This window comes from Neovison vison, chromosome 4 (assembly GCF_020171115.1).
Source record: "Neovison vison isolate M4711 chromosome 4, ASM_NN_V1, whole genome shotgun sequence".
Classification (NCBI taxonomy): domain Eukaryota; kingdom Metazoa; phylum Chordata; class Mammalia; order Carnivora; family Mustelidae; genus Neogale; species Neogale vison.
The window spans coordinates 208,036,334-208,054,969 of record NC_058094.1 but is presented as its reverse complement, the minus strand read 5'-3'; the positions used below and the strand labels follow the sequence as shown (position 1 = coordinate 208,054,969).

General features: G+C 57.7%; 1 protein-coding gene across 2 annotated transcripts; it reads left to right on the top strand.

Moving 5' to 3' along the window:
- Positions 1-1,765: 1,765 nt before the first annotated feature.
- IMPDH1 (inosine monophosphate dehydrogenase 1) lies at positions 1,766-18,057 on the top strand. Of its 2 annotated transcripts, none has more exons than XM_044246520.1 (15): positions 1,766-1,923; positions 5,896-5,994; positions 8,120-8,168; positions 10,605-10,706; positions 10,833-10,907; positions 11,163-11,369; positions 11,503-11,590; positions 12,424-12,623; positions 13,242-13,332; positions 13,599-13,694; positions 15,017-15,160; positions 15,271-15,415; positions 15,711-15,854; positions 15,989-16,072; positions 17,290-18,057. In XM_044246520.1, exons 2-15 carry the CDS (start codon positions 5,897-5,899, stop codon positions 17,309-17,311), a joined length of 1,545 nt encoding a protein of 514 aa, XP_044102455.1. In that variant the 5' UTR covers positions 1,766-1,923; position 5,896; the 3' UTR covers positions 17,312-18,057. The 2 variants fall into 2 exon arrangements, with proteins under 2 accessions (XP_044102455.1, XP_044102454.1); XM_044246519.1 differs by having other exon boundaries at positions 5,893-5,994.
- Positions 18,058-18,636: the final 579 nt, after the last annotated feature.

The window sequence follows — 18,636 nt, the reverse complement described above, 5'->3', positions numbered from 1 at the left end:
ACCTTGCTTCTCTGAGAGATCTGCAGGACCATGGAAATAATCTTGTTATACAAATTGTCTTAGTCCCTTTGGGTCACTATAACAAAAGTACCGTAGACTGCGTGGCTTAAACAACAGTTTAGGGATGCCTGGGTGGCTCAGTTGGTTAGGTGTCTGCCTTTGGTTAAGGTCATGATCCCAGGGTCCTGGGATCAAGCCCCACATCTGGCTGCTTGCTCATGGGGAACATGCTTCTCCCTCTGCCTGCTGCTCTCCCTGCTTGTGCTCTTTCTCTCTGACAAATAAGTAAAATCTTAAAAAAGAAGAAACAAAACAAAACACCAACAGCAGTTTATTCCTCACAATCTGGAGGCTGAGAAGTTTAAGACCAAGACACTGGCAGATTTGATGTCTGGTGAGAATTTTTTTCCTGGTTCATAGATACTGTGTCCTTTTGTGGCAGAAGGATTTAGGGTGCTTATTGGGGTATCTTTTATAAGGACACTAATCCCATGACCTAATCACCTCCCAAAGTTCCCACCTCCAAATACCATCACCACGAGGATTAGATTTCAATATATGACTATTGAGGGGACACAAACATTCACTCAATAGCAAAAATATTGTCTATAATGGCATTCATGGTAACAAGATTTTCATGTGTGGCCAAGAATCAGAGAAACCGTGCTTTAATCCTAAATCTGGGGAGTGGGTGTGCACATGTATAGGAAAAGATACCAGACAGGATAAAATGCAAGATCCTACCACTGCAAAAATTCAATTTCCTTTGTGAGATGGTTGCTGAAAAGTCTGATCCACAACTCTGCCTTCTTGAAATACATCTTAACTCCCCCAGTCATTCAATGTTTACCATTTGCTCTCTTGAATTGTCAGATTTTTTAAAAACTATACAGTATAAGAATTGTCAAGTATTTATTTTCTGTCTACTCTGTCTCCTCAAAGAAATTGCCTGAAGGCAAGGGACTCTTTTCTTTTCCATCTTTGCTATGTGTGCATTCATTGTTGACAAGAATAATAACAGTGGTGAAATAGGAAGAGTTATGCCTTCTAGCCAGTAAATGAACAAGTTTGAGCACCTGCGTGCTCAGCCCCACTACTTGGTTATGGGGTACCCCCAAAAGAAGGCAGACAAGGCCTTTTTCCTTAAGGATCCTGCAGCCTTATCTGTTCCTTCCTCAGGTAGTGACAGTTAAAAGCTGAGGAGACCTATTTTCCTCTGGTCTAAGGGAGTCTGTTGAATAGGTAAAGGGGGCAGTAGGCAAAGGGAGATGGATTATCTCCCCGCCCATCTTGTCCTAGTTGAAGTAGGTCTGCGGCTGGCCTGTAGGAGGCGCTCCAGAGGACCATCCCATCAGTCTTCCTAGGCGCTCGGCTCCTTTTCTTTTCTGCTTTTCCTAAGAAGGAGCCAGGACAACTGGAAGGTCTAGACTGAGGGGAAGGTGATGGGGCGGGGGCGGGGGGCGGCGTTCCTTTGCAGTTCCACCTCCATCTCCTGGTATCCGCTCACTGATCCCAGGACGCCGGAGACGGGCTGAGTCCGAACACCCGCTTACCGGGCTGGGCGGAGCGCAGTGCCAAGACCGAGCCTTCATCCCTTGATGCCCCGCCCCCTACCCTCAAGCCCCACCCCGGCCCTCAGGCCCCGCCCCTTCCCCGGCCCCCGACTGGGCTGCGCTCACTCCCCAGCGGGGGCCCGGGGAGCCTCCAGGCGGAGCGGCTCCCGCCCGCCCTGAGCAGCGGCCTCCGCATGGAGGGGCCGCTTGCTCCACTAGCGGGGTCGGGGCCGCTGCCGCCACCGCCGCCGCTGCGGGGAGGCGGAGCCGCCGCCGTTCCGGAGCCCGGAGCCCGGCAACACCCCGGACACGAGACGGCGGCGCAGCGGTACAGCGCCCGTCTGCTGCAGGCCGGCTACGAGCCCGAGAGGTGACGCCCAGGGCAGAGCGCGCGGGGCGCATCCGGGGCGGGCGCGGTGGCTCCGGGAACCCGGCGACGCTGCGGGGGAGGGGAAGGGCAGGCCCTAGCACCCTTGCCCTCTAACTGCCTCAACCCCTAACTTCCTGAAACCGGGCTCAGACGCCAAGCACCTGGCTTTGGTTGGGCGATGCAGGCAGGCACTGGGCCAACGGTTCGGTGCTGCGCCGCGTCTGGGAGCGGGGTAGAAAAATGCTCCCTGAAATCTTAGCCCTGTGTCGGATTTCGGTTACACACCCGACGGTACCTGGTCCAAGCGGCTCCAGCTTCTGGGGGTGGAGACAGTGCTTGCTGGAGTCCCTGTCCAACTTTGTTTGCTCCTCCTGTAGCCGTTTCCTCCCAGAACTATCTCCAGAATCTTCCTGGCAGGTGTCAGTGTCCGGATGGATGCTTCCTCAGAGCCCCGTGAGGACACCGCCCCCTCCTCACCATTCACTGAGGTCTGATCAGGCCGCCAGTGCAGCTCACCTCAGGGTTTTTCTCCTAACCTTCAAGACGCCCTCTTGCCCGTAGCCTGCTGGGGTCTGTAAGAGTCACTGGAGGAGAGTGGGGGTGTTGAGCTGGGCCCCAGGGGTACTGGCTGCAAAGGAGACAGTGGCTAATCTCTGGATTGTATCACAGCTTGAAATGCAAACCCGCTGTCCTGGTCCAGAGGATTTGGACTTCTTTCTCTGCCCCATCTGTTGGTGCTCAGCAGCCTGGGGAGGTGACCTGGAAGCTGAGTTTTGTGTGTGTGGGGGGGGGTGGCCTGGGGGAATTAGCCCTGAAGCTCTGCACAGGGGCTGGCAGCTTATGTAAGAACTTTTAAAGGCTTAAGGGGCTGCTGGGTGAAGCTTGTCCCCCCCCCCCCACCTTGGCAGGCTGCCTCTCTAGAATTGACTCAGGATTGGCAGCCCTACTTCCTCCCATCCTAGAAATCCAGCTCGTGGGGCTCAGGGTCCAGGGTTATAAAGGGAGAGGCCAGAGGAGGAGAGGGAGCAGGCTGGGGCACTTGGAGGCTTGATGTGGGTTACGCAGGTATTGCAAAAGTATCATTTCAGAGCTCAGACCGGGGCCACGAAGAAGCATTCCTTTTCCTCCTTGTACTTCTGCACAAAGGGGCATCCCCACCCCCCACCCATCCCTGAAGAACCTGTGTCAAACCTGAGCCCCAGCCAGGTGGTGTAATGAGATTCCAAACCTGCTCGCTAGACCTCCATCTGCTCTCACTGGCTTAGAGCTGTGGGAAGACGACAGGGTTGCATAGAAAGCCTGGGTCCTGGGTTTGAGGCTAGTGTTACTGTTCTCTGGCTTGAACTTGTGCGACCATGTTCCTTGTTCCAGCTCAATGCCAATGTTTTTGTTACCTCTTCTCCCCATCCCCACCCTCCCCTCAAAAGTGTTTTGAAATCTTGTTTCTTCAAAGGGCCCCAGACCAGGCAGAGGGAGACCTCTGGCTCCCTGCCTGACACTGTTACCCTGTGACCCGAGACCCTGAAGAAGGTGCTTAGGCCTGTTCCTCTGCCCTGCTGCCTTCACAGCTGCTAGGTGGGGAGCCTCAGGGGACCAACAGCCCTTCCTCTGGCTGAGCAGGCCCACTGGTTGCCTCGGAGTCTCCTCCCCATGGAGGAAGCAGCTGGGGAAGATCAGGAAGAGGGAGGAGGAAAGCCACGGGGATGGATTAACGGGCTCTGGAAAAGGACAGCCTAACCCAGGGCTGAGCCTAGGAGCTTAGAGTAATGAGGAGCCCAGACAGGTCAGAGCTGGAGGGGGTGTGGGGGAGCTGGAGAAGGGGCATAGGGCCATTCTGTCATCACTGGGAAAGTGACCCTCCCCATCACTCAGCCTAGCAGCCTCCTCTCCTGGGTTCAAGTTCTAGTCTGGGGCAGATGTCACATTCCTTTCATTTGAGATACCAGAATCCAGCTGCTGTCCTGTGCCCCAGATCTGGTGGAATCCTGACTAGTACCCTACCCATTTCTTTTTTTTTTTTTAAATTATTATTTATTTATTTATTTCCAGAAAAACAGTATTCACCCTACCCATTTCTGACCCATTCCTTAGGAGATAGTGCCCCAGAGCATGTCCCTTAGAGATCTAGAGAGACCCTTAGAGATCTAGAGAGATCTAGCAGTCTCAGTTGCTCTTTGCCTGCAATGCCATTCCAGCCCTATCCTATGGCTACAGAGGTGCCCCCAGAGCAGCTTTGGGTGGCCAGGGTCATTTCTCTGTCAGGTCTCACTGTTCTGCCTCCAGGTGGCCAGTGGCAGGTCCTAGTTCTGTGCTCCTCAGGATACCCTCACTCCCCCATATGGTGGTCTGTGATGTTCCCATCACTCACAGCAAGAGGAAAGAGGGCACTGGATGTCTGAGTCTCTTCCAGCTCTCCTCACGGGTCTCATCACTTAGCTCTGTGGGAAGGTCCCCCTCCCCTCTGCACACAGATGGAACAATCTGGCAGGGTCCTGGGGTGTCACTGGGGGAGGCTGGGCATCCCAGTGAGCCTCCCCTGGGCCTGGCTGCCACCAAACTGTGGCGCAGTAAACAAACGCAGCCTCCCAGGGCTGGGGGTGGGAGGGTGGGGGGAGAGCACCACAGCCAGCCAGCCACCTTGCCAGGAAGAGGACTGTGTCCCTGCCCTGCCTTTTCCTCCCCTTACCAAGGAGTGAGCTGTGGGGACCACAAGAGACCATGGAGTTTGGGGGTCGGGGGGAATCTGCTTTCTAACTTTTGATCAGGAAGTAGCATTAGCTGTGCTGGTCATACAGAGGGAGGGTCTGCCCCCTGCTACCCCACCTGTCCTCATGTGAATCAATTTGCTACCAAATGTTAGTGCCCCCATGTAGAAATCCGGGTCTTGCTGGGCCCACAGAACCACCAAACTTCTCTTTGGGGAAATCCTCAGAACTTCCCTAGCTTGTCCTAATTTGTATGCATACTTGCCTAAGCCAGACCTGTGATCCTCCCTCACCTTCCTAGGGCACTATCCTCCCAAATAAAAACGAACTTTCCCCTCTGGGGTTAAAACCCCGATGATTATACACCACTTTCTGAGCTGGGGACAGGGATGTCGGACAGAAGCATTGGATCAGGAAGCCAAGGCAGTACCCATCCTCCCTGGCTTCCTGAACTGAAGGTTTTGCATCTGTAAAGTGGGGCTATCTAATAGTTGGCAACTGACAGACTGTAGAGTAAATGTGATCATTTATGAAAAATGCCTTGTAAATTGCAGAGGGCTTCAAGGCCGCCCAAAGGTCAGGGAACGTCATTGTTGAGATTGCCTGCCCCCTAGGCATGATGTCGGGGGAGATGGGGAGCCTACAATCACAAACTCCAGTATGTTGGGGAGCGGTGAGCCCACACTAGTTCCTCAGGGCTCCAAGTACCCATCAGAGAGCCCTTCCCTTGGTCTTGGGTAAAGACAAACCATGTTAGAGGTATCCCTGGGCTGGGGAGTTAGGACAAGAGGAGACGAGGATCCGATATCTGGGGGAGCCCATATTGGGGCCACCCAGGTTGGGAGTGAACCGAGGGTCGCGTTGTGGGGCGGGGGAAGGGGGTGCTAGGAGGCGGGACCACAACTGGTGGAGGGGGCGTGTCCCGGCCAGGTTCAGTTCCCTCCCCCCACTGGATCCACACTCCCTCCCCCGCCCGGTACGCGGGGCTGCTGTGCCAGTGCAGGCGGCGGCTGGGCCGGGCTCCGCGGGGCCTTTGTGCGGCGCGGGGTGGAGGAGGCGGCCTCCCCGGGGAGGAGCGGGAGGAGAGGGCGGCGCCCCGGGCCCGCCTCGCCGCTGCCGCAGCCCCCGCCCCCGGCCAGCCTGGCCCGCGGCGGCAGCGTGGCCGCGGCGCGGCGTCAGCACAGCAGCGGCGACAGCAGCGACAGCAGCAACAGCGGCGGGGCGGCCCGCGCGGGTGTTTATGTCGGGTCGCGGTGTCTCACAGCAGCATGGCGGACTACCTGATCAGCGGCGGCACCGGCTACGTGCCGGAGGATGGGCTCACCGCGCAGCAGCTCTTCGCCAACGCCGATGGCCTCACTTACAAGTAAGCGCCGGGGAGGGGGACCGGGGGGAGGGGGTTGGCGCACCCACCCGTGCGCCGCGATTCCCCCAGCCCGGGGCCCTGCACGTGCACCGTTGCCCCCTCTGCGACGCCCGCGTTCTCCGGCCCCGATTCGAGTGACTTGGGGTGGGGGTGGGGGGACCGGGCAAAGGCAGGAAGGAGGCCCGCGCTGAGAGCAGACGGACGTGGCACAGCGACATAACGGGCCCTCCGTGCTGTGCCCCGTTTATGGCCGGATCCGGGGTCGGCCTGCCCCCTTTCTCCTCTCGTGGGCATTTTGACCCCATGGAGGGGCCTTGGGACGGGTGGGAAGTGGAGATGTGGGAGTTTTGGAGAGACTTTTTCCAGACCTTGGTCCAGGACACCCTCTCGCTCCCAGCTCACAAGAGGGTAGAAGGGACCCTGGAGTCCAGCTAAGGCAGCTGCTTGGGTGTTGCCTCCAGGAGAGGCCCAGCTGGGCTATTGGGATGGCTCCTTTTCCCCACAGACCTGTCCAGCCTTACTTCCACCTGTGCCCTGCCCGCCCACCGGTTAGCACTCGTGCCCCCTGGCGTGGGTATTTTGTGACTACCACCCCAAGCCCACCCTACATGGGATTTTGGAGGAGGATGAGACCTCGCCGTTTGCCTCTGGCTTAATTTGCTTTTCCATGGGCCCTGGGCCAGTTGTCCTGTGGGCTGCAGGCCTGGCACTAGCTCCTCTACGGGCTGCAGGATTGTGTCCATGCCAGCAAAGAGCATCAAAACCTGGGGCTGGGAGGAGTGGGGAGGCTGGCAAGTCAGAAGAACCCCAGTCCTGTCTCCTGCCAGTCCCTGCCTTCCCCTGAAAGCATTCTTGCTTGGCAGGCAGTTTCCCTAGACACCAGGATTCCCAGTCATTCCTGTGTGGCCCCCTTGCCTGGCCACAGCTGGGGTGTGGGTCAGGTGAGGGATGTAGATAATGCCGAGACAATGTCTGGGGGCCCAGACTCCAGCATTTCTCCTCCCGCCTCTCCATGAACCACAGAGGCCTCTTCACTGTACAGAAGGGCTGCCAAGGGAGCAGGGAGGTTCTTGATTTGTCTGGGGGTCTTTGATGAAGGGGGAGAAAGTATCTCTTTGATATATTGTTCGCTGGAGTCTTCTAGGAAAACTCACTAGGGAAATTGCTAGGAGTTTCTCTAGGTCTGGGGCAGGTTAAAGACCCCACCTCTCCGAGCCACCCTGGAGCTTTTCCTTCCTGCACTGGGGTGCCTGCTGCTTTGCTTAGTCCTGTTGGGAGTGTTCCTGAAGTATGGAGCATTTGCTTTTGGGTGTGTCCACCAAGGCCCTGTGATTTCAGGCAGTCTAGCCCGTGGTGGGGGTGGGGTGGTGGCTATAGCACTTTTCTGTGCCATACCCCTGCAGGTGTACACGCTCCTTCTCGGGTTTGCTGTGACCAGGGCCCACCCTAGTGTGGGCAGCTGCCACGCTCTGACCAGGTGTCCTGGTCCTAAACTGCTAGGAAACCTCCTTCCTCCCCTTTTCCGTTCCAGGCCGTGTCTGTGGTGTACCCCACTCCAACCGGAGTGGAGTCCCTGCTCTGTCCGAACATGCCCCACGCTCACTGCCCTGGGGTCCCTCCATGCTGCTCTGAACCCGCGTGACTCAGCAGCCCCGGCCCTGGGCTGAGCCACTTGTCCTGTGCTTTGAGGTGTTTATGCCATGCTGTGCTACTAAATGGTTTTCAGGTTCATTCCGCGTTTGCTGACTGTCTCCCCCTATCAAGATGGAGAAGTGTTCGAGGGCAGGCACTGTATGTACTCTGTGTGTCATTACAGGGACTTCTGTGTCCCTCGATGAACTCTGAGTCCTGAAGGCAGTGGGCATCTGGGGCCAACCGCCTTGGTGGCGCCCCAGTCCACAGACCTTCTGCTGGCTTTGGCTTGAGGTCTCTGGGCTGGAGTCCACCGGATGCTGGTTGGGAGGGCAGGGGTTGCTTCAGCCCTGACCAGGGAACGAAGTGGATCAGAGGGCTCCAATCTTTGCCCCTCCTCCCACCCACAGGCTGCCTCCCCTAGGCATGGTAGGCCCTGCCCCTTTTGGGGACCCCACCCTACCCTGTAACACTCACTTTTCTGTCTCCACAGCGACTTCCTGATTCTCCCAGGATTCATAGACTTCATAGCTGATGAGGTGGTGAGTACCTCTTCTGCTGACCTGAGGGGAGAGGGACCATGTATGTGGTAGAAGAGGCTGGCTTCTTGTTCAAGGGCAGGGTGTGGGAGAGACTTATCTTGGGCATGTAGCCTTTATTGCTGCCAGAGAAACTGGCACAGAGTAGTGGGTCATGTCTAATGGGGCAGAGGCAGCTGCGGGGACTCAGGGGTATGCTGAGCAGTGGGCCTAGCACAGGGCGGGAGGGCTGTCACCGATGAGCCCGGGGTGAGGTTCAAAAAGACCCTGGGGGCATGGGCATGGGTGCGGTAGCCCTCTTACCATTGCAGGGGAAGATTGGGTTTTGTCTGAAATGCTGAGCAAGGACATGACAGAAGCCAATAAAATTCTGGAGACTTTGGATGAGGTGGACAGACTTGTTTGTGGATCCGTAATGCACAGGAATTGGCAAGAGGATTTGAAAGAATTAGATTTTGGACAGATACAAGGAAACTTGGTGCCTCGCTTTATTGGAGGGGCTCAGCAATGAGCCAAGAGAATGGACAGTGTTCTTTACACAATTAATATATGACAAGCTCATAGAAGCCAAGGGGTAGGTGCTGATGAGTATAAGTTGTTTCATGGAAAAGTTAGATTATTCTTTTTTTTTTAAGATTTTATTTATTTATTTGTCAGAGAGACAGCGAGAGAGAGCACATGCAGGGGGAATGGCAGGCAGAGGGAGAAGCAGGCTCCCCACTAAGCAAGGAGCCTGATGGGGGACTTGATCCCAGGACTCTGAGATCATAACCCAAGCCAAAGGCAGACGCTTTTAACCCACTGAGCCACTCAGGTGCCCCAAGTTAGATTATTCCATAATGAATTCATGCATGTTAAAGAAATCGTTTTTTTTGGTTGTTGCTGTTACCGATGTTTATTCAGGTCTGATCCTCAAGAAAGACCAAAGGCCAGAGTGTGCCTGAATCAGTCTTACATCTGGGAGACTCCTGTCTAGCCTGTGTAGCCAGTGCTGATGTGGACAGATTTGGGGGGAAAATTTGAGCTATTCTGAACATGCACCTGGCGATGGCTACCAGGATGTCTTGGTTCAGCTGTTCAATTTAACAAAGTTTACCAAGCCCTCTGGCTTTATGCCGGACCCTGGGCAGGGTGCAAAGAAGAAAGGAATGAAAAGGTTCCCTCCCAGCCATCAAGGGTCTCCTTGTCCTGTGGTCTAGGTCAGGAAGGCTGTATGGCTCTTCTTCTGTGGCATGATGGGAGAGAAGAAGGTGAGGTTTTCTAGACTGCAGGGCCATGGTTCTGAACCAGGGTCTGTGAGATGGACTTCAGGGGCCTATGAATCTCCAAAAATTCTATACCAAAGTCTGTGAGAGCTTGGGAGGCTAGAATCCACAAGCCGTTGGCCTGAATCTCAGAGGCAGATTCCTCCCCAGTGTATATTTGCCTCCCTGACCTTTCCCCTGAGTGGCAGCCCCTTGGTTCCCTACTTCCACGGATGTCTGATAGACTCCTTCCTGTGCCTCCTCCTCCTGGTCACAGCCTCTCCCTCCTGGCCCTGCTCAGCTGCCTGCTCGGTGGCCTCCCTGCCTCAGGCCTTGTCATGTAGAGTCCATTCTCCACATCAGGGCCTGAGTGACCTCTTTAAAACATGAAGCAGAGGGGCGCCTGGGTGGCTCAGTGGGTTAAGCCACTGCCTTCGTCTCAAGTCATGATCTCGGGGTCTTGGGGTCGAGTCCCGCATCGGGCTCTCTGCTCAGCAGGGAGCCTGCTTCCCTCTCTCTCTGCTTGCCTCTCCATCTACTTGTGATTTCTCTCCGTCAAATAAATACATAAAATCTTTAAAAACAAACAAACAAACAAACAAACAAACATGAAGCAGAGCATGTCTCTCCTCTGCCTGAGACCTTCCTGTGGCTTCTCATCTTAGAGGCAAATCTAAGTTCCTCTCCTCTCCGTGGCCTTCAAGACGACACACTCTCACTGCCCACTCCCCCACCCCCGCCTGCCTCTTGCCCCTTATCCCCTGCTGTCCCCCTTTCTACCGTGCTAGCCTTTTCCTGTCTTAAATACACCTCAGAAAGAGGCCAGGTTCACACTCACAGCTCCCTCTGCCTGACACGACAGTCCCTCAGACTCTGACTCGACTGGTTCCCACTTGTCACGTCCCAAGGAAGGGTCTTTTCCTGACCACCACATCCTTCTTGCCATGGTGACTTGGCTTTGTCATCTCTCTTTGGAGCCTTTATCTTGATTGAAATAATCTCATACATGTTGTTTTCGTGTTTGTTATCTTTCCAAGTAGATTGTAACCTCCAGGAGGGACAGCAGGGACCTTACCTGCCTTGTCCACTGCTGTGTCTGCAGGCCCATCCTGGTGTCGGGGACCCATGGGAGCTCAGTAAATGTTTGTTGAGTGAATAGTAAAACTCTTCACCTAGACTGTGCCTCTATTCTCAGGACCTGACTTCAGCCCTGACTCGGAAGATCACCCTGAAGACGCCACTGATCTCCTCCCCGATGGACACTGTGACAGAAGCCGACATGGCCATTGCCATGGCTGTGAGTCGGGCACCAGGGTGGCGTCCCTGGGGTGGGTGGGCTGAATGGGAGGCTGGATTCAGAAATGGGGTTTGCAGAGCAAGAGGGTTGAGCTCTCACTCTGATCGTGCTTCCCTTCCACCCCAGCTGATGGGCGGTATTGGTTTCATTCACCACAACTGCACCCCGGAGTTCCAGGCCAACGAGGTGCGGAAGGTCAAGGCAAGTACCAGGCCTGTCCCCTGAAAGAAGATGTGACCCAGCCGTCCCCTCCTTTGCCATCCCTGCAGGCTGGTGCATCCCCTGGCTGACTGCCGTGGGGTCTTGTCTGCCCTTCCCCACACTGGGGACACGGGGCCCAGTCCTCATTTGCCCATTGCCCGCTCTCCCCGTTGAGAGCCCAGGCTCCCCTGTGGCTTGGCTGTATGCCGCCTCCATCCTTCTTCCAGCCTTCTCCTCCCCCATCTCTCCCCACAGAAATTTGAACAGGGCTTCATCACAGACCCCGTGGTGCTCAGCCCCTCGCATACTGTGGGTGACGTGTTGGAGGCCAAGATCCGGCATGGCTTCTCTGGCATCCCCATCACGGAGACAGGCACCATGGGCAGTAAGCTGGTGGGCATTGTCACCTCCCGAGACATTGACTTTCTTGCCGAGAAGGACCACACCACCCTCCTTAGCGAGGTACCGGCAGGGGGAAGGGAGGACCTCACATCCTGGGGCCTCAGGCTGGTGCCTGTGACCAGGGACCAGAGGGAGGCCTGGCTCCCTTCTCTCTCACCTGCCAACCTGCAGGCAAATGTTCCTGGCTCCACAGGTGATGACGCCACGGAACGAGCTGGTGGTGGCTCCAGCAGGTGTAACCTTGAAAGAGGCAAATGAGATCCTGCAACGCAGCAAGAAAGGTACGCAGACATGGGCAGAAAGCTCCAGACCCCCCCACCCCAGTCTGGCTCCCGGTATCCCAGGCCTGCTGTTACTGCAGACCGTTGTCTTGTCCCAGCAACCAGACTGGCCGGGCCTTAGGGAAGGTTTGAGCAATGCCAGGTTAGAGCATGAATCCTGAGGTCCTTTTCCTGGCATAGGAAAACCTGTTCCTTATTCAACATCTTTACACCATGTCTCCCATAAAGCTAGTCCTGTGAAATGCTCATCACAAACAAAAAAAAGTCTGGAAAATGCTGCTTTCTATCTCCCACATTCCATTAAAAAAATTGTATGTCCGATTATTAAAGGCCCTGAGAAATCCTGCAGTTAAGTTTATTTGACATTGTATAGCTGCTGACATGACATTCATTAGGTCCTTATGGGAGACATTAGCAATGCCTCCCTGGCTCCTACTGGGTTGTTTTCTGGGGGTGATGTTGGAGAGGGTATGCGTTCCTTCCTGCAAGACAGCCTTACATTTGTGCCCTGGCTAGGGGTTTTCGACCACTGTGGCCTGTGGCCTAGCAGGTGAAAGGCTGCCAGTGCTCAGGGGCCACCCACCCACCCTGGTTAGGCCACAGGGCAGGAAGAGCTCCGGAACCCACTTGGCTAGGAGGTTTCTTTGCTTCCTGTTCCTGGGAAGAGGGCCAGGTCCCTAGGAGCATTTCCTGGGTGGGTGCTGTCACCTAGTGGCTATTTTGGGTACTTCAGTGGAATCTCTAACCTGGCTCGTTTCCTCCTCACGGTCCCCCAGTCCCACTCCGGCCCCAAGAGGCCTGCTCCTTTACTGAACGTTTGCATTCCTCATCAGGGAAGCTGCCCATTGTCAACGATCGTGATGAACTGGTGGCCATCATTGCCCGCACTGACCTGAAGAAGAACAGGGATTACCCTCTGGCCTCTAAGGATTCCCACAAGCAGCTGCTGTGTGGGGCGGCCGTGGGCACCCGGGAGGATGACAAATACCGCCTGGACCTGCTCACCCAGGCAGGCGCCGACGTCATAGTGCTGGTACGGGCACTGCCGGGGGCACGGTGGTTCAGGAGAGGAGAGGCTCACGGACACCCGGGTTTGCCTCCAATAACGCCTGAAGCCGAGATTGGGAGGGTCACTGGTCCTCTGACAGCTCAGGCCCTCCGCACCCTAACACTCAGAGCTCACATTCTTTGAGAACCTCCCGCTCGCCAGGTCCTGCTCTGAGACCTTTATGTGGATGAACTCATTTGGTCCTCACCACAACTCCCGGAGGGTCAAGACCACGCCCACCTGTCAGAGGAAGAATGCGGGGTGGAAGGAATGCAGTGGTTTCATCTGGTAGTGAGTTGGTGGGAACAGGCCATGGCCCCAGGCAACACCTGCTTGCTGTGAGGACCAGTCTATACAGTGGCTATGCCGGGGCCCTCTCTGCTCTGAAACCGTAAATTGGTGGCGTTCAACCTTTGGGGGAAAGCAGGCCTCTTTGAGACTCAGTCTGTTGAGAGCTGTCAAGCTGTTTGCCCAGGGGGAAGAAGAAAGAGCTTTCTCCTAACACTTTTCATACAGTTTCAGGAGTTTGTTTGCTCATGACCCCCTTCCTCCTGTGAGGACTCGGCCACTGAAGCCTGAGCTTTCCTGTCCCCGTTCTCGCAGGACTCCTCCCAAGGGAACTCCGTGTATCAGATCGCCATGGTGCACTACATCAAGCAGAAATACCCCCACCTCCAGGTGATTGGGGGGAATGGTGAGTGCAGGGTCCCTGTCAGCCCCCAGCCCTTGTTCCCTCGCTGTGTAACTTTCCCTCTGTCCTTCAGCCTCTCTAGGTGATGGCATTGCTCCTGCGTGGGGGCAGAAGGCTGAATGAACGGGCTCAGTCCCTGGGGGTCAGTGGGGGGTGGTGAGGAGGGCTAGACTGGGGTCCCAGGCAGCCCCAGAGCAAGGCAAGGGCATCCCATCCTCACAGTGTTTCTCTTTCCCTGCTTCTCCAAACCCTCGTCCCCACCCCTTCAGTGGTCACAGCGGCTCAGGCCAAGAACCTGATTGATGCCGGTGTGGACGGGCTGCGCGTGGGCATGGGCTGTGGCTCCATCTGCATCACCCAGGAAGGTAGGTGTCAGGAGAGCGATGCCAACAAGAATGCCCTCGGGACCTTCCGCAGGCTCTGGGGACCCACTCATGTCCCATAGATGCGTGCTGGATGCTCGCTGTATCAGGCCTCTTCCCAGGATGAGGGGTGCTTCAGGGGTGACTTGGGCTCCAACTCTGTCTCTCTGGCCCACTGACTTCGGGGAGGCTGGTGTGAGATCAGGTTACTGTGAGTTTTGGGGTATGTGCCAGCCTGCTTCTCAGATTCTGGTCCAGGAGGCCCAGTCCAGAGGGCCAGGGCTGGTGTGAATCCTTCTCTGAGGGGCTCGCTGGAACCCAGCTCAGAGTTGGGATCAGCTTTGTGACAAGGCAGGAACTTGGGGACGTGGAGATAGCATGTCCCTGAGTGTGTAAGGACATAAGAGCTTATCACCGCGTGGCAATAATGGGGGATGGGGATCCAGCTCAGTCACAAAGCCCTTTTTTGGGGTGTGTTCCTACCCATGAAGTGGGGGAGACCCTGCTGTGTATCCCCGTGTGTATCCCTGGAGGCTGGGGTCTGACTTGTAGGTCCTGGCTTGGCCTGAGGGGATGTATCTGGCCTCTCGAAGGAAGGTCATTTCTCCACAACACCAAGTGACCCATTTGGTCTTGGTCTTTTCTTCCCAAAACGTCTCCTCCTTTTGGTCTTCAGAGCCTCTGCTTTTAAGTTTTGAGCCTTTGTCTTAGCTGACCACCCTGGTAAAATGGGGGCCTTCCCTCAGTGACTCGACAAACTGAGCACCTGCTGTGTGTCAGGCACTGTTCTAACTCTTGGGAAGCAATAGGGTCAAACCAACCACAGGTACTTCCCGAGAAGGCCTCTTCTCCACTGTACCCCTCTTCACCTCCATCCCCAGGTACATGCTAGTTCCTTAGACTTCCCACTTAAAATCTCATACTTAGAGACCCTGGACAATTAAACTCAGAGAAACACGCACTTGTATCCCAAAGGAGGCTGTGAGTACCTCACCCTGGGAACAGGCTTCGCAAATCACAGAGGTCGAGAGAGAGACCTTGAGCCTGAGCCTGGGGACCCCCTCCCCCAAACCCATGTGCCTCGGTCTGGGGCTGGGGGCGCTCTACTCTGAAGGCCACCAGAATCCTGCAAGGTGCGAATGTTCTGGGTGGAGTGGGCCAGGTCCCTGGGGTGCCCCTAGTGTTCTTTGCTGCCATCTATCTTGTGCCTCGGAAATACCATCTAGCCTGCTCCCTTTCCCCACGCGGAGGTGGGGCACACGGAGAAGGGGGCTTCTCCCTGTGTTGCTGCTGGAGCTCTGATGGGTATCCCCTCCAACACACAGTGATGGCGTGTGGTCGGCCCCAGGGCACTGCCGTCTACAAGGTGGCTGAGTATGCCCGGCGCTTTGGGGTGCCGGTCATAGCAGATGGTGGCATCCAGACCGTAGGGCATGTGGTCAAGGCCTTGGCCCTGGGAGCCTCCACAGGTGAGGGGGCTCTCCTGGGGTCAGGGCGGGGAGGGGTGGGTGGCCGGGAGGTGGGCAAGGGCAGTAGGAGGTCTGTGGGCCTAGACACACTGACCCCTCAACCATCGCAGTGATGATGGGCTCCCTGCTTGCCGCCACCACGGAGGCCCCTGGCGAGTACTTCTTCTCCGACGGGGTGAGGCTCAAGAAGTACCGGGGCATGGGCTCCTTGGACGCCATGGAGAAGAGCAGCAGCAGCCAGAAACGATACTTCAGGTGCCCCACTGTGGAATCCCGGCCCTGGGCAGACCAGCCACAACCCTCCTGCGTCCCCACCACCTGTGACTTCCCCATGTGGTGCCCAGTCCCTACATGATAGTTCTGGAAACAAAGCACAGGGTACAAGTAGTGGACCTGGGATGGTCCCTGGGCCATCTGACTCAGAACCCAGGGAGGGGCTGCTCGGGGGGGTCTTCTGCGTGGGGTCCCCTCTGCTGGTTCCCTCAAGAGGCAGGGTGGGCTCCCCTGAGCTGGGGGGCCGCTTGCCTTAGTGTCTTTGACCTCCACGCAGTGAGGGGGATAAGGTGAAGATCGCACAGGGTGTCTCGGGCTCCATCCAGGACAAAGGCTCCATTCAGAAGTTCGTGCCCTACCTCATAGCGGGGATCCAACATGGCTGCCAGGATATCGGCGCCCGGAGCCTGTCCGTCCTGCGGTAAGTCCTGCGACTGGGGCTGGGGCCATTGGTGGGGGCCACAGGTAGGGGTCCCTGGGAGGCTCCCGGCTCCTTCCTGCTTCCCCTCTCTCTGTCCTCAGTGTCCCTGACACCCTCCACCTACCTGCCCACAGGTCCATGATGTACTCAGGAGAGCTCAAGTTCGAGAAGCGGACCATGTCGGCTCAGATCGAGGGCGGCGTCCACGGCCTGCACTCGTAAGTGTGGCAGCCTCCTCGCCCCAGCTGGCGGGCACCGGGTCGGACAGGTGGGGCCATGGTTCTGAGGCCAGGCTGAGGTCTCAGGGAACCCGTGGACCGTCTGCTCCAGTGATGGGTGCTGCCGCAGGAGGAGCCCATCTCCCTCCAGGGCCGGGCCCACTGTGGGACCCTGTCCTTTAGCCCCCAGTCAGTCAGGCCCTTCCGCTCCCCTCGGGCACCTCCCCGAGCAGGACATGGGAGGCTGTGGCCGCTGACCCCCTCCTGGGCTCCCAGTCCCTCGCTTGCTCAGCAGCTTGGTGGCTGGTGGCAGGGGCTGGTGGCGCCGGGCTCTTGCTGGTGGCAGCGTCAGGCAGGCAGGCAGAGGCTGGGGGCACGTGCCCTCTGGCGGTGACAAGGGCAGAGCGACAGATGCCAGGGCCAGAGCTGGGGCGGCCGCGGGCGGGGGCAGTGCTAGTTGGCAGCGGTAGTCGCAGAGGCATGCGTCCCTGCCCTGGTCAAGAGGGCCTAGACCCCCAGACACCGGCGGGCGTCTAACCTGTGTCTCTTTCTGCCCCACCCTCCCGTAGCTATACCTTTCTGCCGTGTAAGTAACCGCGCTGCCCGGGCCAAGTGTAGAGTAGAGCAGGGGCAGTCTGGGTGGGACCTGGGTTGGGGGCAGGGGCTGCTGGGTCGGGGGTGGCCCTGGGGTGTCAGCAGGGGACATGGATCCTAGGACCAGCACTGAGCTGGGGGCAGCCAACCGTGGCCTTTCCTCCAGTGGAAACCACCCCTTTTGGGGTGCAGACCCATGTCCCTGACCACAGGCCTCGGCTACCCTGTCTTGGACTGGACCCAGTGACCACCTAGGCCTAGGCCGCTGTGTGTGCAGGGGTGGGGTGGAGATATGGGCGGCGGAGGTGCAGCTCGGTCTGAGCTCGCTCGTGAGGATGGACTGTGTCTTCATAGCTCCACAGCTGCATCTCTGCCCCCAGCACTGAGGACAGTCCGCTCGGCCGTGGCTGTGGCCAGAAGGAGCATGGCTGTCTCTGGACCTGGCATGGTTCTTTCAGGAGCCTTGGCCTGGGGAACACAGAGGCACAGGGCCTGCTCTTTCCTCCCCCACGCCCCCCATGTGGGGGTGCCCTGGCAGTCCAAGGCCTAATGGCAAGGGGATCTGGGAAGGGAGCAGGGTCCAGAAACCCACTCTTGGCTTCCCTCTTGCCTTGTCCCCACAGTTACGAGAAGCGGCTGTACTGAGGATGGTGGTGGAAGCCGGGGCAGTGGAGGGGGGGCGCCCCAGGGTGCCCCTTTGAGCACCGCCTCCCTCCATAACTGAGTGGTCCATAGATTTGCACTACGGATTCCGCAGCTCCTTTCCAGGGAGAGAGGAGGGGAGCCCCTGAGGGTCTGTGGCCCCCTCCTGGCCAACCCCTGCAGAGTTCGGACTGCTCCCAGGGCTCGGCTGCCCTGGGGGTCCCCCTAGGTTCCCCCTCCTTCAGTCCCCCTGAGCCTAGCCAGCCTGGGCTCTCAGGCCGTGTGCCTGCCTCAGGTCTTTCTCGCTGCAGCCTGCTCCGGCCTGGCGCCCACCCCTGGGGCAGGTGGCCCCTCCTGGCTTCCGTAGGGCACCTCCCTCCCCACCCCCCACCCCGGAAATGGTGCTCTCCTGGCCCTGCCTCTGGCCTTTCTTGGGCTGCTGCCCCCTCAGCCATGTGGCACTTCTGGGCTCCTGACCTAGGCCAGAGGGAGGTCTCTGCCCCCTTCCCCTGGCCCTAGGCTACCCGGGCCCGGCTCCTCAGGCCGCTGCCCCCACCCCCACCCCTGGCCTTGGCCCTGGGGAGGAGGCTGCCCTTTATTCCTGACTCACCGTCATCCCCAGGTGTACCATTCCTGCCCTCTCCTCTCAGCTGCAGTCGAAGGCTTTAACTTTGCACACTTCGGGGTCACAATTACGTCATTGTATATTAAATAACCGGAATAAATCAAGAGGTCTTAATACCTCTCCATCCTGTCTCTGCCTCTTGTCCACTGGGCAGTTGGCCCCCATCCTGGTAGCTCCAAGCCCCCATCAGAGCCGGGCTGGGGTGGGGTTGTGCCGGGCTGGGGTGTGGTTGGGGGACACCAGGCCTAGCCTCCCCAGGAAGGGGAGGAGGGCATTGTGGGACTCTAGGGGGCGTTGGCACAATTGGGCCGCATGTCCAGGCAGAGGGGTCTCCCAGGCCTGGGCCTACGCCGGCATATGCCCCTGCTGCCTGGGGCCACCGAGGCCGCAGAAGACAAATGTCAGGAGCCTCCCTGGTGGCCGACCACAAGTCCCCACCGCGGCCTCGCGACACCAAACGGTGCAGTCCAGACACAGGTGGGCGCAGAGTGGGGCTGCAGCCCTGACCGGCACCTTCATCCGCGGAGACCCGTGTGTGGGTACCGGGTGGAGGGCCCCAGCTCCCACGGTTCGTCTGATCTCAGACCCCGCGTCCCAGCCTCAAACCCCGCCCTGTGGGGACGGCACCTAGGCGAGGGCTGCTGCATCTCCTGGGGGCAGCAGGGGTCCTGGGGCATTCCCCTTGCCTTCCTCTGCCTCTGTT